The sequence below is a fragment of the Macaca fascicularis genome, chromosome 8 (assembly GCF_037993035.2).
Source record: "Macaca fascicularis isolate 582-1 chromosome 8, T2T-MFA8v1.1".
Classification (NCBI taxonomy): Eukaryota; Metazoa; Chordata; class Mammalia; order Primates; family Cercopithecidae; genus Macaca; species Macaca fascicularis.
The window spans coordinates 133,062,361-133,085,827 of NC_088382.1; the positions used below are offsets into that span (position 1 = coordinate 133,062,361).

General features: G+C 45.9%; 1 protein-coding gene across 2 annotated transcripts; it reads left to right on the plus strand.

Annotated features, from left to right (window-relative positions):
- The first annotated feature begins 186 nt into the window (after nt 1-186).
- On the plus strand, nt 187-23,467 carry NTAQ1 (N-terminal glutamine amidase 1). 2 transcript variants are annotated; one of them, XM_045398663.3, is made up of 7 exons: nt 187-313; nt 8,767-8,866; nt 11,126-11,176; nt 17,898-18,046; nt 18,655-18,779; nt 19,564-19,668; nt 22,753-22,888. In XM_045398663.3, exons 1-6 carry the CDS (start codon nt 231-233, stop codon nt 19,644-19,646), a joined length of 591 nt encoding a protein of 196 aa, XP_045254598.1. In that variant the 5' UTR covers nt 187-230; the 3' UTR covers nt 19,647-19,668; nt 22,753-22,888. The 2 variants fall into 2 exon arrangements, with proteins under 2 accessions (XP_045254598.1, XP_005564084.1); XM_005564027.5 differs by lacking the exon at nt 19,564-19,668 and having other exon boundaries at nt 22,753-23,467.

The window sequence follows — 23,467 nt, forward strand, 5'->3', positions numbered from 1 at the left end:
CCGCTTGCCCGAGCTCTGCCCATTTCGTCCCGGGCTTCCCGCGCTGAGAACTCGTGCTGCGAGCCCCGCCCACCGCGCTCCTGGCCCCACCGCCCGGAAACTGTCCCGGCCGCCCCGGGCTCCTCCCACCCCGCCCTGAGAGCCCGCGCGGGCCGCTACACGCCCGCCCTTTCCTACGTGTGGTCCAGTCGGTCTTCCTCCGGCGTCGGCGCTGGCCGAGCTAGCTGGCCATGGAGGGTAATGGCCCCACTGCCGTCCACTACCAGCCGGCCAGTCCCCCGCGGGACGCCTGTGTCTACAGCAGCTGCTACTGGTGAGGGGGCGCGGGCGCAGCCTCTGGGTCTCCCAGGCTCCCGGGCCGCGAGTTGCAACCAGGCCCCGCCTCTTCCCGGCCCCTGCTCGGGGGCGCTCCCGGCCTCTACCGGCGGGTTCTACAGTTCTGCGGGAGTAGGGAGCGGGAATGGCAGCTCTTGTCTCTTGAGTAGAGCGTGGGCTGTTGGATGGGGTTGGGAATTCGTCCGGAATCCTAGGGTCGATAGTGCATTACCTGTGCCTGGCGCTTGTCGGTTGGATTTGCTCAGCAGATCTCTGCTTCGGGGCTAGGAAGGGTGGAGCTCTGAAAACCTTTGGAAGTTACTCTGCTGAAGCATGTGGGGTTTCAGACTGAGGCGAAGGTCATTTTAATTTTGGAAGAGAATGGAAGCACAGAGAGTTTGGGATAACTTCCCAAGGTCACCCAGCTAATAGCAGCCAGGAATCCAGTTCGGGCTCTCTGGCACCAGAAACCATGATCTTAACCATGTTGTCATTATAATAATGGTTACATTCACACAGCACTTGCTATATGCCACGCGTTGTTCTGGGTGGTTTAGGTAAACTAAATCACTGAGTATCACAATAACCCTAAGAGGTAGGTATTGTTATCCCCAGTTTAAAGATGAGAGCACTGAAGCACAGAGGGCTGCAAGTAATTTGCGCAGGGCCACATCACTTGTGAATGAAGGAGTGGGGATTTACAGGCAGAGTCTGGCCCCGGAGTCCATGCTCTGCACCCCTGTCCTAGGCCACCTCTGCAGCTGAAGCACCGCCCCTGCCTTGGTCCTTTTTCATTCCCATGCCTACTCTTTCCTGAGTAATGGTTTCTCCCCCAGCTTCTAGTCCTTGCACAGGAACCCTCAGTGCTATCTAAAACTACCCTTCCCCCTTCTGCTTGTCACTAAATCAATGCCACCGAGCATTTGTTCGGCCCTGATTGCATGTCAGGCTCAGTGGCAGGTGCTTCCATCGATGTCCATGAGTAGCTTCTTTTACTATCGTTATCCTCATTTTACTAATAAAAAGAGTGAGCCACAGAGAGGCTGTTGTGTGCCCCCAAATCACACATCTAGCAAGTGGTGGTGCTGAAACTGGAACATCTTCGTGATTTTGAAGTTCATGCATCTTAACTGCTGCACTCTTTTTCTGTCCTGCCTCTTCTAAATCCCGTTAGTTCTCCTCCCTAATGTCCATTGTTTTATTCATTCATTCAATAAATGTGTATTAGGCACTTGGAGTATGTGGCCCACTTCTGGGCACTGGAGATACAGCAGTGAACAAGATCGACAAATTCACTCATGGATCCCTTGGTTCTTGTGTTTTGATGAGAGAAAAGCAGATAAGGTCCGGTGCGATGGCTCACGCCTGTAATTCCAGCACTTTGGGAGGCTGAGGTGGGCGGATCACTTGAGGCCAGGAGTTTGAGACCAGGCTGGCCAACATGCAGAAAGGCTGCCTCTACTAAAAATACAAAAATTAGCCAGGTGTGGTGGCACACGCCTGTAATCCCAGCTACTCGGGAAGCTGAGGCAGGAGAATCGCTTGAACCCGGGAGGAGGAGATTCCTGTGAGCCGATGCCACTGCACTCCAGCCTGGGAAACAGAGCGAGATTCCATCTCAAAAAAAAAGGCAGACAAAAACAAGTAAACCATGTTTGGGTGGTGTTAAGTGCTGTGAGAAAAATAAGATAAAGGATGGTGGCTTATTTTCTATTAGGATATTTTGAGAAGACATTGTTGATAAGGTGATATTTGAACAGAGATCTGAAAAAAGAGGGTGAGAGCTTTGCATCTATTGGAGGATGGTCATTTAAGCAGGGAGAACAGCAGGTACAAAGGCTCTGAGAAGGAATTGTGCTGTATGATAGAAACAGTGAGGAGACTGGTACAATTGGAGTATCAGAGTTAGAGCAGTCTTGTAGAAGAATGGTAAGAGTTGACCACTCTACCGCAGGATTTCTCCGCCTAGGTTCGAGTTGACATTTTGAGCATGATAATTCTTTGCTATGGGGGCTGTCCTGTGTATTGCAGGACATGTAGCAGCGTCCCTGGCCTCTACCCACTAGATGCTGTTAGCACCCTAGCTCTAGTTGTGACAACCAAAAATGTCTCCAGACATTGCTAAGTGTCCTGTAGGGCTTGGGGGGCAAAATCGCCTTTTGCTGAGAAACAGTGCTCTACCCTGTCTGAACATGTCAGGTGGGGGCACTGCACTACTTTGGCTCCTGCAGCTTTGTGGGGTTTTTTTATTTTTGAGACGGAGTCTCAGTCTATCACCCAGGCTGGAGTGCAGTGGTGCCATCTCGGCTCACTGCAACCTCTGCCTCCCAGGCTCAAGCCATTCTCCTGCCTCAGCCTCCCGAGTAGCTGGGACTACAGGCACCCACCACCATGCCCGGCTCATTTTTGTATTTTTAGTAGAGATGAGGTTTCACCACAGTGGCCGGGCTGGTCTCAAACTCCTGACCTCAGGTGATCCACCCGCCTCGGCCTCCCAAAGTTCTGGGATTACAGGCATGAGTCACCATGCCTGGCCATCCTGCAGGTTTTTAAACTTGAAATGAGTGCCTCCTGTCTACTTCTGTTAGCTTCTGTCATGTTAGCTTCCAGATGTTACTTATGCTTCAAGACCCTGCTTAATGATAATAGTGGCAGTTGGTATTTGTTTGGGACTGTGTCGTCGGCAGAGCATTTCTGATTCTGACTTGTTTTGTGTTTTTCAAACAATTGTGGAGTGCCTGCTTTGTGCCAGGGATCCCCGCCATCTGCATGCATCTGTGACCTCAGCTCATCTCTGGGAACCCCTGCAACATCCCAACCTTTCTGCTACCAAGATGATCAGCTGACAGCTTGGGGCAAATCCACAGCCCGCCCGCCCACCCGCCCTTCCTTCCTCCCGCCCTTCCTTCCTCCCTCCCTCCCTCCCTTTTTTGAGTCACTTATGCTTTGTTTAGAGTCTGAAGAACATTTCAGATATTATCCAATCACATATTTTGTTTGGATTTTGATGTAATGATCCACAGCTCTTTTTTCTTTTTTCTTTTTGAGTCATTTATGCTTTTGTTTAGAGTCTAAGGAACATTTCAGATACTATCTAATCACATTTTGTTTGAGTTTTGATGTAATGATCCACAGCTCTTTTTTTTTTTTTTTGACTCATTTATGCTTTTGTTTAGAGTCTAAAGAACATTTCAGATATTATCCAATCACATATTTTGTTTGAGTTTTGATGTAATAAAAATCTTTTTTTTCCCCTTCCAACTTTTATTTTAGATTTGGGGTTACATGTGCAGGTTTGTTACATGGGTGAAGTGTATGTCTTGGGGGTTTGGTGTACAAATTATTTTGTCACCCAGATAGTGAGCATACTACCAGTTAGATAGTTTTTGATCCTTACCCTCCTGTCACCCTGTACCCTCAAGTAGGCCCCATGTCTACTGTTTCCTTCTTTGTGTCCATGTGTACTCAAGGTTTAGCTCCCACTTATAAGCAAGAACATTCGGTGTTTGCTTTTCTGTTCCTGCGTTAATTCACTTGGGATATTGGTCTCCAGCTCCATCCATGTTGCTGCAAATGACATGGTTTTGGTTCTTTGTCATTGCTGTGTAGTATTCCACGGTGGATGATATATACCACATTTTCTTGATCCAGTTCACTATTGATAGGTACTTAGGTTAATTCTATATCTTTGCTATCATGAATAGTGCTGTGATGAACATATGTGTGCATGTGTCTTTATGGTAGAAGGATTTATATTCCTTTGGGTATATAGCCAGTAGTGGGATTGCTAGGTCACATGGTTATTCTGTTTCGAGTTCTTTGCTAAATTTCCAAACTGCTTTCCACAGTGGCTGAACTAATTTACATTCCCACCAGGAGTGTATAAGCATCTCCTTTCCTCCACCACCTTGCCAGCATCTGTTATTTTTTGCCTTTTTTTTTTTTTTTAAAGACAGGATCTCACTTTGTCACCTAGGCTTGCAGTGCAGTGGCATGATCATGGCTCACTGCAGCTTCACCTTCCTGGGCTTAAGTGATCCTCTCACCTCAGCCTCCTGAGTAGCTGGGAGTACAGGTGTGCACACCGCTTTTTTGACTTCTTAAATTATTTTTATTTGTTTATTTTTATTTATTCTTTTTTTTTTTTGAGACAGATTCTCACTCTGTAGTCAGGCTAGAGTGCAGTGGTGCAATCTCAGCTCACTGCATCCTCCGCCTCCAGGGTTCAAGCGGTTCTGCTTCAGCCTCCTGAGTACCTGGGACTACAGGCCCGCACCACCACACCCAGCGAATTTTTGTATTTTTAGTAGAGACGGGATTTCACCACATTGGCCAAGATGATCTCGGTCTCTTGACCTCGTGGTCTGCCTGCTCGGCTTCCCAAAGTGCTGGGATTACAGGCGTGAGCTACCGTGCCCGGCCTATTTATTCATTTTTTTTTTTTGACACAGAATCTCACTCTGCCTCCCAGGCTGGAGTGCAGAGGTGCCATCATGGCCCACTGCAACCTTGACCTGGTGTCAGTCCTCCCACTTCAGTCTCCCGAGTGACTGGGGCTACAGGTGTGCACCACCATGCCCAGCTAATTTTTATGTTTTTTGTAAAGTGGGGTTGTGCCATGTTGCCCAGGCTGGTCTTGAACTCTTGGGCTCAAGCAATCTTCCTGCCTTGGCCTCCCGAACTGTTGGGATTACAGATGTGAGCTACTGCACCTGGCCTGACTTTAATAATAGCCATTCTGACTGGAGTGAGATGGTATTTCATTGTGGTTTTGATTTGCATTTCTCTAATGACTAGTGCTGTTGAGCATTTCTTCATATACTTGTTGGCTGTGTGCATGTCTCTTTTTCCTTTTTTTTTTTTTTTGAGATGGAGTCTCACTCTGTTGCCCAGGCTGGGGTGCGGTGGCTCAATCTCGGCTCACTGCAGCCTCTGCCTCCCGGGTTCAAATGATTCTCCCGGCTGAGCCTCCAGAGTAGCTGGGATTACAGGCGTGCACCACCATGCCCAGCTAAGTTTTGTATTTTTAATAGAGATGGTATTTCACCATGTTGGCCAGGCTGGTCTTGAACTCTTGACCTCAAGTGATCCGCACGCCTTGGCCTCCCGAAGTACTGAGATTATAGGCGTGAGCCACTGTGCCTGTCTGTCTGCTTTTGAGAAGTTTCTGTTCATGTCCTTGGCCTATTTTTTAATGGGATTTATTTAAGTTCCTTATAGATTCTGGATATTAGACTTTATCAGAGCATAGTTTGCAAATATTTTCTTGCATTCTGTAGGTAGTCAGTTTTTTGTTTTTGTTTTTTTGAGACAGGGTCTCACTCTGTCACCCAGGCTGGAGCGCAGTGGCACAATTACAGCTCACTGCAGACTTGACCTCCCAGGCTCAAGTAATCCTCTCATGTCAGCCTCCCAAGTAACTGAAACTAGAGATGTGTGCCACCATTTTTTTTCCTTTTTGTAGAGACAGGGTCTCGCTGTGTTGCCCGGGCTCATCTTGAACTCTTGGGCTCAAGTGGTCTTCCTGCCTGAGCTTCCCAAGGTGCTGGGATTACAAGCGCAAGCCTCATAGCGCCTGGCTGTAGGTTGTCTGTTTACTCCATTGATAGGTTTTTTTTTTCCTGTGCAGAGCTCTTTAGTTTAATTAGGTCTCACTTGTCAATTTTTGTTTTTGTTGCAATTGCTTTTGGAGTCTTCATCATAAAATCTTTGTCAGGGCCTATGTCTGGAGTTGTATTTCCTAGGTTTTCTTCTAGGGTTTTATAGTTGTAGGTATTACATTTGAGTCTTTAGTCCATCTTGAGTTGAGTTTTGTATATGGTGAAAGGAAGGGGTCAAGTTTTGATCTTCTGCATATGGTTAGCCAGCTATCCCAGCATCACTTATTAAATAGGAAATCCTTTCCCCATTGCTTGTTATTGAAGATCAGATGGCTGGAAATGTCAATATGCAGCTTTATTTCTGGGTTCTCTAACCGGTTCCATTGGTCTATGTGTCTGTTTTTGTACCAGTACCATGCTGTTTTGGTTACTATAGCCTTCTAGTGTTCACAGAATGTGAACTCAGTCTGTCAAAGCCTAGTTTCTTTTTTTTTTTTTTAATTGGGGGTTGGGGGTGGGGTGGCGGATGGAGTCTTGCTCTGTCGCCCAGGCTGGAGTGCGGTGCAGTGACACAATCTCGGCTCACTGCAACCTCCATCTCCTGGGTTCAAACGATTCTCCTGCCTCAGCCTCCCAAGTAGCTGGGACTACAGATGCACGCCACCACTTCTGGCTAAATTTTGTATTTGTAGTAGAGATGGGGTTTCACATGTTGGCCATCACATGTTGGCCATGGCTGGTCTTGAACTCTCGACCTCAGGTGATCCACCTGCCTCGGCCTCCTAAAATGCTGGGATTACAGGTGTGAGCCCTCACTCCCGGCCCAAAGCCTAATTTCATCCATGCCATGCTACCTAAAAATGAAGCAAGGCATAAACAGCCCTGAGGATGGTCACCATCTTATGGAAGTAGACACTCTTTCAGTTCATCAATCTTTGCCTTACCTGTCTCAATGCTCCATAAGACTAGGCTTAAAATATGGCAGTTGGACATATTTTTCTCCCATGGTTTTCTTTTTCTCTAAAATAAATAGGAAACCACAAGGGAAAAGTGATGGTTGTGGTTAAAAAAAAAAAAAAAAGAAAAGTTGGAGAGAGGGAGATTGCTACTGATACTGACTACTTCATATGATATATACTATAGATTAATAAAAATTTACTGATTGGGCCGGGCATGGTGGCTCACCCCCGTAATCCCAGCACTTTGGGAGGCTGAGGCGTGTGGATCACCTGAGGTCAGGAGTTTGAGACCAGTCTGGCCAACATGGTGAAACGCTGTCTCTATTAAAAATACAAAAATTAGCCAGGCGTGGTGGTGGACACCTGTAATCCCAGCTGCTTGGGAGGCTGAGGCAGGAGAATCACTTGAACCCAGGAGGTGGAGGTTATAGTGAGCCGAGATTGTGTCACTGCACTCCAGCCTGGGTGACAGAGCGAGACAACCTTTAAAAAAAAAAAAAAAATTACTGACTGTTTCAGCATCACATATGGCATATATATAGTAGATAAAATTTCCTTATTCTAAATGTTCTAAGGCCAGGTTTGAAGACGACACTTATCTGTCTGGCTTATAGAAGTTTTTGGGGAGTTTACCGCAAATATCTTCAAGAGCCTATAATGTACAAAATACTGTGCTAAGTGCTTGGAGGATATGATGATAAATTAGAGCTTATAGACCATGAGCAGAGACATACAAATCCATAAATGGCAGGCATCATAGAAGGCCATAAAAGATGCATGCAGAAAAGAAGAGGGAGTCATTAATTTGGAGGGATATGGGAAGAGGTATAGGTTGTAGTTTCTCTTTGTTCATTCCCCTGTAAGGGTGGGCTTAGAGTTAATACAAAGGGGCCAGGCAAGATGGTTCACGCCTGTAATCCAGGCACTTTGGGAGGCCGAGGCAGGCAGATCACCTGAGGTCAGGAGTTTAAGACCTCTGGTCACCTGAGGTCGGGAGTTCAAGACCAGCCTGGCCAACATGATGAACCCCTGTCTTTATTAGAAATACAAAAATTAGCTAGGCATGGTGGCACAAGCCTGTAATCCCAGCTACTTGGGAGGTTGAGGCATGAGAATCGCTTGAGCCCGGGAGGCAGAGGTTGCAGTGAGCTGAGATCGCACCACTGCACTCCAGCCTGGGTGACACAGTGAAACTTCATCTAAAAAAAACGCATAAAAATAAAAACACAAAATTAGCCAGGCATAGGAGCATGCACCTATAATCCCAGTTACTCAGGAGGCTGAGGCAATCTTGGCTCACTGCAACTTCTGCCTCCCAGGTTCAAGCAATTCTTCTGCCTCAGCCTCCCAAGTAGCTGGGATTATAGGCACCCACCACCACACCTGGCTAATTTTAGTATTTTTAGTAGAGACGGGGTTTCACCATATTGGTCAGGCTGGTCTCTTGGCCAGGCTGGTCTCGAACTCCTGACCTCGTGATCCACCCGCCTTGGCCTCCCAAAGTGCTGGGATTACCGGCCCGAGCCACCCTGCCCGGCCTCCGTCAAAGGTTCTTACCTTGTAAGTGACTGAGTTAGAATTTCAGCTGTATCTCAAGTTGCTGGGCCCAAAACTCATAGAATATTGACATTTTATCAGTTATAAAATGCCTCCATGTACAAGCACTGCTGGGGAAGGTAATCACCTCTATGTGGAGAGGGGTTTACACACAGTATAGGTTGAATACCAGCTTGTTGGGATGTTTTAGAGGAGATTCAAACGTTAGCTAGTTGTTGGATGGCATGGTGTTTAAGGTCTTTTCCAACTTTTTGATGCCATCATCAGTATTTTGTTCAATTTTAAAAGACACATAGATGTTCTCTAATCTTGATTAAACAATTATTTTATTTCAGTGAAGAAAATATTTGGAAGCTCTGTGAATACATCAAAAACCATGACCAGTATCCTTTGCAAGAATGTTATGCTGTCTTCATATCTAATGAGAGGAAGATGGTAAGTTGGTGAGTGAGTGCAGGAAGAAAATGAGATTTAACATGACATTAGAAGCTAAATTAAATTAAAAAAAAGAAGCAAAATATAGCATGGGTGTAGTACTCTTCTGAAGTGTGCTTTATAAAATACAGCAACATTTAAAAGTTTTCTTTTGAATGAGATTTTTTTCCTTACAAGGCATGATTGAGTTAGATGAGTTGAGTCCCTTCTGTTGCCCAGGCTGGAGTGCAATGGTGCAATTCTTGGCTTACTGCAACCTCCACCTCCCGGGTTCATCTCCTTCCTCAGCTTCCCGAGTAGCTGGGACTTACAGGCATGTGCCACCACGCCAGGCTAATTTTTGTATTTTTTTTTTTTTTTTTTGAGACGGAGTCTCGCTCTGTCGCCCAGGCTGGAGTGCAGTGGCGCGATCTCGGCTCACTGCAAGCTCCACCTCCCGGGTTCACGCCATTCTCCTGCCTCAGCCTCCCGAGTAGCTGGGACTACAGGCGCCCACAACCGCGCCCGGCTAATTTTTTTTGTATTTTTAGTAGAGACGGGGTTTCACCGTGGTCTCGATCTCCTGACCTTGTGATCCGCCCACCTCGGCCTCCCAAAGTGCTGGGATTACAGGCGTGAGCCACCGCGCCCGGCAATTTTTGTATTTTTTAGTAGAGCTGGGGTTTTGCTATGTTGGCCAGGCTGTTCTCGAACTCCTGGCCTCAAGTGATCCTTCCGCCTTGTTCCCACAAAGTGCTGGGAGTACAGGCGTGAGCCACCGTGCCCAGCTTAGTCCCTTATTTTAGGTAAGGAAATTTGTGATGGTCTACACAGATTGAGTCCCTTTTCTTTAGGCATTAATGTAGACCTGGTTTTGTTGTTGTTGTTGTTGTTTGTCTTTTATTTTCTTTTTTGATACGGAGTCTCGCTCTATCGCCCAGGCTACAGCACAATGGCACGATCTCGGCTCACTGCAACCTCTGTCTACCAGGTTCAAGGGATTCTTGTGCCTCAGGCTCCCGAGTAGCTGGGACTACAGGTGCCCACCACCATGCCCGGCTAATTTTGTATTTTCAGTAGAGACAGGCTTTCTCCACGTTGGCCAGTCTGGTCTCCGACTCCTGACCTCAGGTGACCTGCCTGCCTTGGCCTCCCAAAGTGCTGGGATTACAGGCGTGAGCCACTGTGCCTGGCCATTTTTTTTTTCTTTTTTTAAATTCAAGATGGAAGATGTAGACTTTTAAAAAATTACTTAGATATGCATACTCTCAGTTTTAAAATAAGGATTTGTCTCTGGAGTTTAAATAGAACTACAGTCAACTTATATGAGGAATTAGAAAAAGGAAGCCCTTCGTATTTTGTAAAACACGTTTGCAGGCATCATCTCATTTGATCCCAATGGAAGCCCTGTGAAGGCAGGCAAGGTTTGGACAACTTGCTTCATTTTATAGATGAGAAAATTAAGACTTAGGGTGGCCCTATGAATAATTAAATGGGAAAGCAAGACTTGATACCTGCAAGGACTTCTGATTCCTAGTTCAGATCCCTTTTCACTCTCCGAAGACCATCATACAATAACTTGTGCTCCTGAGAGCTTTCATTCTTGGGGATACTTAGAAGGATTTAGATTTCTTCCTCTTCACTCATTCCTTCACCTTGATTTTTGCATGCTTAAAAATATTTTATTTCTCATGTATGTATTGCTTTAAAGAATTTAGTAGTAGCCAGGTACAGTGACATGTGCCTGTAGTCCCAGCTACTTGTGAGGCGGCTGAGGTGGGCAGATCACTTGAAGCCAAGAGTTCAAGGCTGCAGTGTACTATGATGGCATCTGTGAGTAGCCATTGCACTTCAGCCGGGGCAGCAGCGCAAGATCCCGTCTTGGCCGGGCGCGGTGGCTCACGCCTGTAATCCCAGCACTTTGGGAGGCCGAGGCGGGCAGATCACTTGAGATCAGGAGTTCGAGACCAGCCTGGCCAACGTGGTGAAACCCTGTGTCTATCAAAAAAATATATAAAAAATTAGCTGGCTGTGGTGGTACACACCTGTAATCCCAGTTATTTGGGAAACTGAGGCAGGAGAATCGCTTGAACCCAGGAGGCAAAGGTTGCAGTGAGCCCAGATTGTGCCACTGTACTCCAGCCTGGGCGACAGAGCAAGACTCTGTCTCCAAAAAAAAAAAAAAAAAAAAATCCCGTCTCAAAAAAAAAAAAAAAGGGAAAATAATTTAGTAGTGGTTTAACTGAAGGCATGGCTTATGAAATGCATTGTGTTTTGTAGATACCTATCTGGAAACAACAGGCGAGACCTGGAGATGGACCTGTGATCTGGGTAAGACAGTTAATACAGAGAGTATTGATGCATTGTGACTTGTAACCCCTTAGTGTTCTGTATGTTTGGGTAAAGCATAAGTGACCTAAGCAGTAGATAAAGGCTGTGATAATTATTAATAAATTGACCTTTTGAGAATAGATGTTATTTGGTCTAAGGTAGAAACACTATAGGCATATATTCTTTTAACTTTTTGTTTTGAAATTGTTATAGGAATGATTTTAAATGGTGGATATATTTGTGATCTCCTAGACTCTTACCATTTAGCACAGGAAGGAACTTTGGCTACACATTAGAATTATCTGGAGACTGTTAAAAATGTAGTTTTTGGCTGGGCGTGGTGGCTCATGCCTGTAATCTCAGCAGTTTGGGAGGCCAAGGCAGACTTGAGGCCAGGAGTTCAAGACCAGCCTGGCCAACATGGCGAAACCCCATCTCTAATAAAAATACAAATATTAGGCTGGGCGCAGTGGTTCACACCCTGTAATCCCAGCACTTTGAGAGGCTGAGGCAGGTGGATCACTTGAGGCCAGGAGTTCGAGACCAGTCTGGCCAACATGGCAAAGCTCCGTCTCTACTAAAAAAATACAAAGATTAGCTGAGCGTGGTGGCACGCACCTGTAGTCCCAGCTACTTGGCAGGTTGAGGCAGGAGAATTGCTTGAACCCAGGAGGTGGAGGCTGCAGTGAGCTGAGATTGCGCCACTGCACTCCAGCTTGGGTGACTGAGAGAGACCCTGTCCCAATAAATAAATAAATAATGTAGTTTTCTGATTTAGTAAATCTAGAGAGGAGTTCAGGAGTTCGTGTTCTTGATGAACTCCCAGGTGAACATGACTGGCATTTGAAAAATACAGATCTACTCCCGCCCCTTTATTTTTCAGGGAAGAAATAAACACAGAAGAGCAAAGTGAGTAGCTCAGAGTCTCATGGTCAGTGGCAGAACTGGGTCTCAGACCTGGGTCCTTTTTAGTACACATCTACATGTCACCTTAACCCGTTCCCCTAAAGAATGGAGGCCAGGGTTGGGCATGGTGGCTCATGCCTATAATCCCAGAACTTTGGGAGGCCGAGGTGGGTGGATCACCTGAGGTCAGGAGTTCGAGACCAGCCTGGTTTACATGGTAAAACCCCGTCTCTACTAAAAATACAAAAATTAGCTGGGTGTGATGGCGTGTGCCTGTAATCCCAGCTACTCGGGAGGCTGAGGCAGGAGAATCGCTTGAACCTGGGAGTCAGAGGTTGCAGTGAGCCAACGTCGTGCCATTGCTCTCCAGCCTGGGCAAAAAGAATGAAACTCCATCTCTAAGAAAAGAAAAAAAAATGGAGTTTTTATGCTAATAAACATGAAAACAAAGTGAAAGTAAAACAACACTGATGAAATGTAACGAACTCCTAGTTTCTGGGTATTTATTTAAAATTATGTATCATTTGATTGGCTTCACTCATTTATTTAACATGTATATATTGAGTGTGTTTTATATGCCGGGCTAAAAACAGATGAAAACCCCTGGCCTCACAGAGCTGACGTTCTCAGTTCCGGTGCCAGCAGGTGATCTTTCGTGAAAGCTGCTCTTGCATGAAAGCCCAAGCCCCTCAGCTCTGGGGTTAGGAGCATGGGCTCTGGAGTCAGGCATACTGGGTTTAAGTCCAAGGCCTCTCATTGGTCAACTGTGGGATCCGGATAGGTTATTTACCCTCTCTCTTCAATGTCTGCCCCTGGTCAGGGGGGTCGTGAGGCTTAAATGAGATAATGCACAGGAAGCATCTTCCTGGTGTCTGCTACTGGTACTCAGGAAGTGTTGGCAGTTACTATTAGCAGTGGTACCAAACCCCTGTTACAGACGGTCTGTGTGCACGAGAAGTCATCCTTGTTGCTGAACAGCTTAGCTGATTTTGAGTGGTGGTCTCACTTCCCATCCTAGGGAAACTTGGAGGGGAAGGACCTGTAGCCATGTCCGCCTTACACATCTCATAGCAGCTCAAGGTAGGGAATCCTGTTGCGAGAAGTCTCCCCACACCCTCTGGCAGGTTTTTCTTTGTTTCACTGTTGTCCTGTTGTAGGGCATGGGTAGGCCTCGCTGAGTGAGTAGAGACACCAGTGAGTAGTAGTGAGTACAGTTCAAGAACACTAAATCGTGAACCCCTTTCTAGATTTACTAAATCAGAAAACTACATTGTTAACACAGTCTCTGGATAATTCTAATGTGTACCCAGACTAAATATTGCCAAAGTCCCTTCCTATGCTAAATGGATAAAAGTCTATGACATCACAAATATATCTACCACCTTAGCCATTTAAAATCATTCCTATAATAATTTCAGGTCAGGCGTGGTGGCTTACACCTATAATCCCAGCACTTTGGGAGGCAGAGACAGGCAGATCAACTGAGGTCAGAAGTTCGAGACCAGCCTGATCAACATGGTGAAACCCCGTCTCTATTAAAAATACAAAAATCAGCCACGTGTGGTGGTGGGTGCTTGTAGTGCCAGCTACTTGGGTGCCCGAGGCAGGAGAATTGCTTGAACCTGGGAGGCAGAGGTTACAGTGGGCTGAGATTGCACCACTGCACTCCATCCTGGGTGATACAGTGAGACTTCATCTAAAAAAAAATCGTTCCTATAATTACTTTCTTTTTTAAAATTTTATTTATGTATTTATTTTTTTGAGGTGGAGTCTCTGTCACCCAGGCTGGAGTGCAGTGGTGTGATCTCGGCTCACTGCAACCTCTGCCCCCCAAGATTTAAGCAATTCCCCTGCCTCAGCCTCCCGAGTCACTGGAATTACAGGCATGTGCCACCATACCTGGCTAACTTTTTTATTTTTATTTTTATTTTTATTTTTTTTTGAGACGGAGTCTCGCTCTGCCGCCCAGGCTGGAGTGCAGTGGCCGGATCTCAGCTCACTGCAAGCTCCGCCTCCCAGGTTCACGCCATTCTCCTGCCTCAGCCTCCCGAGTAGTTGGGACTACAGGCGCCCGCCACCGCGCCCGGCTAGTTTTTTGTATTTTTTAGTAGAGACGGGGTTTCACCATGTTAGCCAGGATGGTCTCGATCTCCTGACCTCGTGATCCGCCCGTCTCGGCCTCCCAAAGTGCTGGGATTACAGGCTTGAGCCACCGCGCCCGGCAACTTTTTTATTTTTAGTAGAGATGGAGTTTCGCCATGTTGGCCAGGCTGGTCTCGAACTCCTGACCTCAAGTGATCTGCCCACCTCGGCCTCCCAAAGTGCTGGGATTACAGGCATGAGCCACTGCGCCCGTCCTCCTATAACAATTTCAAAACAAAAAGTTAAAAGAAAATATGCCTATGGTGCTTCTATCTTAGACCAGATGACATGGAGCAGATGGTGGCATCTGTAGGTGACATCCCTGCTTCTAGCACAGTCAGTCTTTTCCTGGCCGCTGGGCAGACACTGAACCAACTCAGAGAGTGAGGCTGCTGCTCAAGCCTGCATTCCTTGGCTCCTCATCTGTGCCGTGAAGGCAATTTTGGGCCACTGCTTTTCCTTTGCAGTCCCTCAGCTGCCTAGTGTATAGGAATGTGGACCTGAGCTTACCAGAAAGTTGTAAATAGTCACTGTTTATGCCTTTTCACAAGTTGTACGTTCTTTCTGGAAAGCTGTCCCCATCAGGCAAGATTCCGCAATGGGGTCCTTTCCTCTGTGAAACTCTCCTTGGCCATTGGGCTCCTGTCTTCTTCCTTTCTTGGTTGGCTTTAATTTTGTATTTTTATTTATTTATTTGTTTTTGAGACAGAGTCTTGCTCTGTTGCCCAGGGTGGAGTGCAGTGGTATGATCTCAGCTCAGTGCAACCTCCGTCTCCTGGGTTCAAGCGATTCTTGTGCCTCAGCCTCCCGAGTAGCTGGGGCTACAGGTGCACACCACCACGCCCAGCTCATTTTTGTATTTTTAGTAGAGACGGGGTTTCACCATGTTGGCCAGGCTGGTCTTGAACTCCTGACCTCATGTGATCCACCTGCCTTGGCCTCCCAAAGTGCTGGGATTATAGGCGTGAGCCACCATGCTCAGCCTTTGGTTGTCTTTTAAAAGGGTTGACCATTTACCCACTAAGGCTTCTAGGAGCACTGTGAGGTAGACCAAGCTTGTCTAACCTGCAGCCTAGAGGCTGCGTGTGGCCCAAGACAGCTTTAAATGCAGCCCAACACAAATGTGTAAACTTTCTTAAAACAGTATGAAATTTTTTTGTGATTTTTTTTTTTTTTTTTTTTTTTAGCTTATCAGCTATCATTAGCGTATTTTATGTGTGGCCCAAGACAGTTCTTCCAATGTGGCCCAGGGAAGCCAAAAGATTGGACACCCTTGAGTTAGTCACTCTGGTTATCTCCATTTTATAAAAGAGGAGACTGAGGCTGCCAAGGGGAGGGGCTGAGATTGGAACCAGGCGCTTACCTGCTCCTGCCTGCGTTGCTCTCCACCTCTGATGTTCTCTATTCTCTACAATGTCCTGCAGCAGTTTACCTGGTTCCCACTCACTTCTCTGGGAACTTCTTGAGGGTGAGAACTTATTTTTTTCATCTTTGCATCTGCAGTTCAGCAGCATAGTCTTTCACACAGAATAGAGAGGGTGCGGTTCAAAAAAACTAATATGGGCACAGTGGCTCACACCCATAATCCCAGCACTTTTGGAGGCAGAGACAGGCAGATCACTTGAGGCCAGGAGTTTGAGACCAGCCTGGTCAACATGGTGAAACCCCATCTCTACTAAAAATACAAAAATTAGGTGGGCTTGGTGACGTGCCTATAATCCTAGCTACTTGGGAGGCTGAAGTGGGAAAATCGCTCGAACCCCGGAGGCGGAGGTTGCAGTGAGCCGGGATCGTGCCACTGTACTCTAGCCTGGGTGACAGAGAGAGACTCTGTCTCAAAACAACAACAACAAAACACACCTGTAATATGAATTAGAAGGTGTTAAGAGAGAAACAGAATTTGAGTGAGGCAGCGATTCTGGCAGGGGGTGGGAGAAGATAAAACATTGATTCATGGGAAGAAAACCTTTAGCTGGAGCTTGTGTGGTGGGAAGAGGTAGAGAAGGTTGCTGCAGATGGAGGGGAATGACATGAGCAGGCCCAGTGGGAGGCAATGGTGGACTGTTTGGGGGCATGGAGGGTAGGATACATCTGGGGAAGTCCAGAGAATAGGCATTCATTTTTTAATCTCTTTCTGTTTTGCTAAGATAGACTTAGAGCCAAAGGCAGCACTCAGGCTTTTAAAGGCACAACATCCCTAGTCTTAAGTATTGTTCCTACCTCATAGGATTTATATAAGGCTCAAATAGAATGATATTTGAGAAAGAAAGTGCCTTTTAAACTCTGAAATACTGTGGAAATATAAGATGGTATAACTAATGTTGCTAGGTTGCGTTGATTTCACAGTGCTGTTCTCTATGAGAGCATTTTTCTTTGGAAGAACTCAGAGCACCACATTGCTCATGTCCCTTGATCACCTCCCTGAAATCCCTTTCAGCTCATCGCCGGCGTTGGGCAGTACCTTGAGTCTGAGAGTGAGGGTGAGAATTAACATCCACGCCGTGACAGAGCTGTGTGGGAAAAGCTGTCTTTTTCTTTCTCCTTTAGTGGCTACAGATGAAGGCTTGGCTAACTTCTTTTTTTAAAAAATAGTTTTTCCTTTCTTTTAATTGCAAAAGTGGTTCCAAACTAGAAATTAAAATCCTCCTCCTCTCCAGGCTGACCCCCAGAAGCCTGCTTTGTTATTAGTTTGGAGGACATCCTTGCAGACGTTTTCCTCTGCATTCGCATGCATGCAAATGTACTTCTGAATGCGCACATGTGTCTTTATATGCAGGTAGCTTTTAACAAATAGCAGGTGGGGCCGGCACAGTGGCTCACACCTGTAATTCCAGGTAATTCCAGCACTTTGGGAGGCTGAGGGGGGGGGATCACTTGAGGCCAGAAGTTGGAGACCAGCCTGGTCAACGTGGTGAATCACCATCTCTACTAAAAATACAAAAATTAGATGGGCGTGGTGGCGGGCATCTGTAGTCCCAGCTACTCAGGTGGCTGAGGCAGGAGAATCGCTTGAACCCAGGAGGTGGTGGTTGCAGTGAGCTGAGATCATGCCACTGCACTCCAGCCTGGGTGATAGAGCAAGACTCTGTCTCAGTAAAAAAAAAAATAGGTGGAGCTGGGTGCAGTGGCTCATGCCTGTAATCCCAGCACTTTTGGAGGCTGAGGCAGGTGGATCACCTGAGGTCAGGGTTTCAAGACCAGCCTGGCCAGCATGATGAAACCCCGTCTCTACTAAAAATACAAAAAATTATTTGAGTATGGTGGTGCTCACTTATAATCCCAGCTACTCAGGAGGCTGAGGCTGGAGAATTGCTTGAACCCGGCAGGTGGAGGTTGCAGTGAGCTGAGATCATGCCATTGTACTCCAGCCTGGGTGATAGAGTAAGACTCCATCTCAAACAAAAAAGTTTCCTAGAGGTAAAATTGCAGGTTCAGAGGATGTTCAGAGGATGTGCATTTAATGACTATGAACATTTCCATTATTTATTTAACCATTTCCCTATCTGTGGACATTTAATGTTTTCAGGGTGTTGTGTTTGCTTTATTTTATTTTGCTATTATAAGGAGGGCTGTAGCAGTCTTATATCCTTTTTAGTGATAATGTGTGTGCCTGAATACTGGGATTTCATCATTATGAAGTAACTTGGTTAACTTTAGCAACTTTTACTTCTAGGATTACCATGTTGTTTTGCTTCATGTTTCAAGTGGAGGACAGAGCTTCATTTATGATCTCGATACTGTCTTGCCATTTCCCTGCCCCTTTGACACTTATGTAGAAGATGCCTTTAAGTCTGATGATGACATTCACCCACAGTTTAGGAGGTGAGGACATTCAGCATGGATTTACTTATTTTCTGAAGTAAGACTTTGACGATTCCCCAGAGGTTCTTTTTTTTGACAGTTGTTTTGTAAAGATCTTGTCTGGCATCACCATTGAGTTGATGTTTAAGAATGATGTATTTGCAACACAGGAGATTGAAAATGTTTTAAAACTTTAAAAGTTATCTATCATATAAAAGGTTGGCATTCTTTTAAAATTTTGTGTGTTGAGATCCCACACATTTAATTTCAAGCAGGTTGGGGATTTTTCTTATACTCTTTTTGTTTGGGAGTTTGTGGGGATACCTGGTGTCACCATTGAGAGGGCTGTGAAGGCAGCATCAGAAAATCATGCCCATTGCCCTTGATACACAAATTGAGTACATCAAGGCAACCAGACATGTTTTTGTGCCTTTGTCTTTCTGTTTCGGGTTTTAGTTGATCATTTCCTATGCTTCTCTAATAGATAGTAAAGTTGCCTGTGTTACTAACCATACAGAAATGCATGAGTAGTTTTGTACATGTCATAGGAAATGAGTCCATATAAAAATTTGGTTGGAATTTCAAACATGACACCTCCCTAATGTGAGTGTATATTGATTTGTCTGCAGGAAATTTAGAGTGATCCGTGCAGATTCATATTTGAAGAACTTTGCTTCTGACCGATCTCACATGAAAGACTCGAGTGGGAATTGGAGAGAGCCTCCGCCGCCGTATCCCTGCATTGAGACTGGAGGTGAGCCAGGATGCCTTCTCAAAGGGATTCTGATTGATCATGTACACATCAGCAATTTTCTTTAACAGAGGACAAAAGTCAGGTCATTCTTTGAATAAAACTCCATGCATGAATCTCAGCACTTTGGGAGGCCGAGGCAGGCGGATACGAGGTCAGGAGATCGAGACCATCCTGGCTAACATGGTGAAACCCTGTCTTTACTGAAAATACAAAAATTAGCCGGGCGAGGTGGTGGGCACCTGTAGTCCCAGCTACTCGGGAGGCTGAGGCAGGAGAATAGTGTGAACCCGGGAGGCGGAGCTTGCAGTAAGCTGAGATTGGGCCACTGCACTCCAGCCTGGGCGACAGAGTGAGTCTCCGTCTCAAAAAAAAAAAAAAGAAAAGAAAAAAAACTCCATAAATAAGGAGGTCATAGGAAATACTACTTCTGTGTGCGTGTTAGATTCAGAAATCAAGGCACAGGGAATAGGACTGGAAGGCATGAGAAGTTGTGGGAGACAAAGGGTGTTAAGGATCAGAAGCATAGCACCTGCAAACTGCTGGATTATTGGATGTAGCTACTGCGGGGACACTGAACATCAGGAGACTCGCATGCTTGTGTCATGTAACAGCGGGACTAGTAGCGCCTTGCCATGGTAGGGTTTTGTGCTATGGTGAAAGAAATCCCCATTGCATCCTTATGATGTGTGAAATGTCACTTTGGCTATATAATAAAATCTGCATTAGAGGGAGGTGAGCGCTAGCAGGTTTTATTGTACCATTTGTCTCATTTATGTGCTTTTAGGTATCAGTCCAGTTGATAATTTCCTGACATTTAAGAAGATAAAGGTTCCTTCACCCTATTACTATTGTTTGGCATTCATATGAGTTTGAAGCATTATTTATGTTTGTAAGTAATTCTCAACAGTCCCACTTAGGGGTGAGATCATCCCAACACCTAGAAAATACAGTCTGTGTAAAAGTGCTCTGTGAGCTCTGCAGCATGTCAGAAAAGTAGGGCAGTAGCGTTAGTACTTCAACAAGGGTCTGAGCGTGGTGGCTCATGCCTGTAATCCCAGCACTTTGGGAGGCTGAGGTGGGTGGATCACCTGAGGTCAGGAGTTCGAGACCAGCCTGACCAATGTGGTGAAACCCCGTCTCCACTAAAAATACAAAAATTAGCTGGGCGTGGTGGTTTGTGCCTGTAGTCCCAGCTCCTTGGGAGACTGAGACAGGAGAATCACTTGAACCAGGAGGCGGAGGTTGCAGTGAACCAAGATTGTACCTCTGCACTCCAGCCTGAGTGACAAGAGTGAGATTCCGTCTAAAAAAAAGAAAAGAAAAAGAAAAAAATACTTTAACAAGGAAGAAACTAAAAAATACATTTGGCATATTTGAGGGAACTAAGAGAGGGTTCAAACTCTGATGTTTGAGGCTCCCTATGAAAAGCTCTCATAATTAAAAAAATTTATATTGGAATTGCTTATTGGTGTACAGAGCTGCTTCCTGGCCTCAGTGTGAGAACTGGGGAAGCTCCTGGTAAGGAGAGGGCTTGAGGGGTCTACCTTAGCATCTCTGGCAACCTGCTCTACAGGGCCTGTCTGGGCACAGTGTGCCTTTAGCAGCTACCTGTTTCCCCTCGAGATGTGAGCACCTAAGACAGAGCCTAGTGCATAGCAGGCATTTAGTGAACCCCTTGTCAGCCCTGGTCCGACTGGGGCGATTCCTTTGGTTTTGATGACTACTACTCATTGGATGCTATTTTGTGCTGGGCTTTTTGCCAGCCCAATTACTATATGGGCTGCTGAGGTGAGCACTGCCAGCCCAATTTTCTTCCTTCCTTCCTCCCTGCCTCCCTCCCTGCCTCCCTCCCTTGACTCTGTCACCCAGGCTGGAGTGCAGTGGCATGATCCCAGCTCACTGCAACCTCCACCTCCTGAGTTCAAGCAATTTTCATGCCTCAGCCTCCGGATTAGCTGGGATTACAGGCATGCAGCATCACACCTGGCTAGTTTTATTTATTTATTTATTTATTTATTTTTTTGAGCCGGAGTCTCACTCTGTCGCCCAGGCAACAGAGTGCAGTGGTGTGATCTCTGCTCACTGCAAGCTCCACCTCCCGGGTTCATGCCATTCTCCTGCCTCAGGCTCCTGAGTAGCTGGGACTATAGGCGCCCGCCACCACGCCCAGCTAATTGTTTTTTGGTTGCATTTTTAGTAGAGACGTGGTTTCACCATGTTAGCCAGGATGGTCTCCATCTCCTGACCTTGTGATCCGCCCGCCTCGGCCTCCCAAACTGTTGGGATTATAGGCATGAGCCACCCCGCCCAGCCTCATCTGGCTAGTTTTTATGTTTTTAGTAGACATGAGGTTTTGCCATGTGAGCCAGGCTGGTCTTGAACTCCTGGCCTCAGGTAATCCTTCCGCTTTGGCCTCCCAAAGTGCTGGGATTATAGAGGTGAGCCACTGTGTCCAGCCCACATTAACTAACTAAAAATTAGCCAGGCGTGGTGGTGCACACCTGTAATTCCAGCTACGCAGGAGGCTGAGGCAGGATAATCGCTTGAATCTGGGAGGTGGAGGTTGCAATGAGCCGAGATGGCACCACTGCACTCTAGCCTGGGTGACAGAGGGAGACTCTGTCTCAAAAAAAAAAAAGAAAACCGACATTAAATTAATGCATGTTTTAGATACATGCATTATTAGGTATGTTGGATTTAGTTATGGAATTGACTCTTTTTTTTTTTTTTTTTTAAATCAAGATAGGGTCTCAGTATATTGCTCCTAGCTTGGCCTCCCAAAATACTGAGATTACAGGCATGAGCCACCATGCTGGCCAGGATTAACTCCTTTTTTTTTTTTTGAGACAGAGTCTCGCTCTGTTGCCCAGGCTGGAGTGCAGTGGCGCGATCTTGGCTCACTACAACCTCTCCCTCCTGGGTTCAAGCAATTCTCCTGCCTCAGCCTCCCAAGTAGCTCAGATTATAGGCACCCACTACTACACCTGGCTAAATTTTGTACTGTTAGTAGAGATGGGATTTCACCACGTTGGCCAGGCTGGTCTTGAACTCGTGACCTCAAGTGATCCACCTTTCTCATCTTCCCATAGTGCTGAGATTATAAGTGTGAGCCACCAAGCCTGGCTGCTTTTAATCTTTTTGAGTAAAGGTTCACAGTAGGCTTTCTTTCTTTTTTTTTTTTTTTTTTGAGACAAAGCCTTGCTTTGTTGCCCAGGCTGGAGTGAAGTGGCATGATCTTGGCTCATTACACCCTCCAACTCCCAGGTACAAGCAATTCTGTCTCAGCCTCCCAAGTAGCTGGGATTAGAGAGGCGTGCCACCATACCCCGCTAATTTTTGTATTTTTAGTAGAGAATGGGGTTTCACCATGTTGACCAGGCTGTTCTCTAACTTCTGACCTCAAGTGATCTGCCCACCTCGGCCTCCCAAAGTGCTGGGATTACAGGTGTGAGCCACCGTGCTCGGCTCAGAGCAGCCTTTCATCGAGGGCTAATTTAGCCCCCCTACTCTGACATGACCCTTTTGAGGATGCCACTGAATGCCGCATCTTAAGAGTTCTCTCCACTCTGGCTGGTGGTGACATGAATTATTTCTAGCCCTGTGGAAGTTCTGGGGATTATTAGACCCACTCCTTCCTGGTGCTGCTTTCCCTGGCCTCATGCAGTTTCGTTCCATGAAAGAGAAGATCAGTACTTAGCCAAAGACCCAGGGGGTCCCCTCTGCTGATCTCTGGAGCTCTGACTCTCTGTGTCGTCCCCTCTTCACTGACATTCTGTTTCCCTCAGTTTGGGTGTGTTTGTTTTGTCATGATTGGATTGAAGTTATACATTCCAGGCAAGAAAACCACAGAGGTGACATTGAGCCCTTATCCATTTGACTAATTTTACCTACTTTTGGTCTTCTGCGTTGTTTTATTGCTGTTAAACCAAAATTGTGTTTTCAGTGGACATTTTTTTTTCATATTTTTTTTTAGATTCCAAAATGAACCTGAACGATTTCATCAGTATGGATCCCGAGGTAGGATGGGGCGCTGTCTACACACTATCCGAATTTACACATCGGTTTGGCAGTAAAAACGGTTAAACTTGGCCTCAAGATGTGGAACTGTGGAGAAATTCTAGGACATGAACAAGCTATCCCTTCATCGAGGACAGCAAACATTATGGTACAGTTGGCTTGGAATTATGTCTTTCTCTTTTAATTTGATTGAGTGGAAATCTGAGTGAATACAAATATAAATGAACAACATAAAAACTTTTGTTTTGACATGTCAAATTGAAACTTGATATAGTGTGTACTTGCTAAGATATTCCTGTGGCTCATTTGTTAAAACACGAGGACTTAAGCCAGTAATCGTTTTTGTTCAGATAGAGGTGTGGAGGTAGAGCCAGCCCCTCATGTCTGTTCTGGATGTTTTGTGTCTTTCCAGCTACACTGTAAGCTCCTTGAGGGCAGGGCCATGGCCCATTGCTCTGTGAATCTCAAATGCCCATAAAAGGTGCCCATAAAATGTTTTCTTGAACATTTCAATGTGCTGTTGTTTGGAAAGGGGTAATATTGTGAGCTGAATCAGCAATAAGTATTAGTCTTTTTGGACTATGGTATTGTTAAAAAGTTTGCAGCCCTCTCAGATTTGAGTGTTACTTGGTTTATTTATTTATGGCTTTAAATAAAATTGATTTAACATT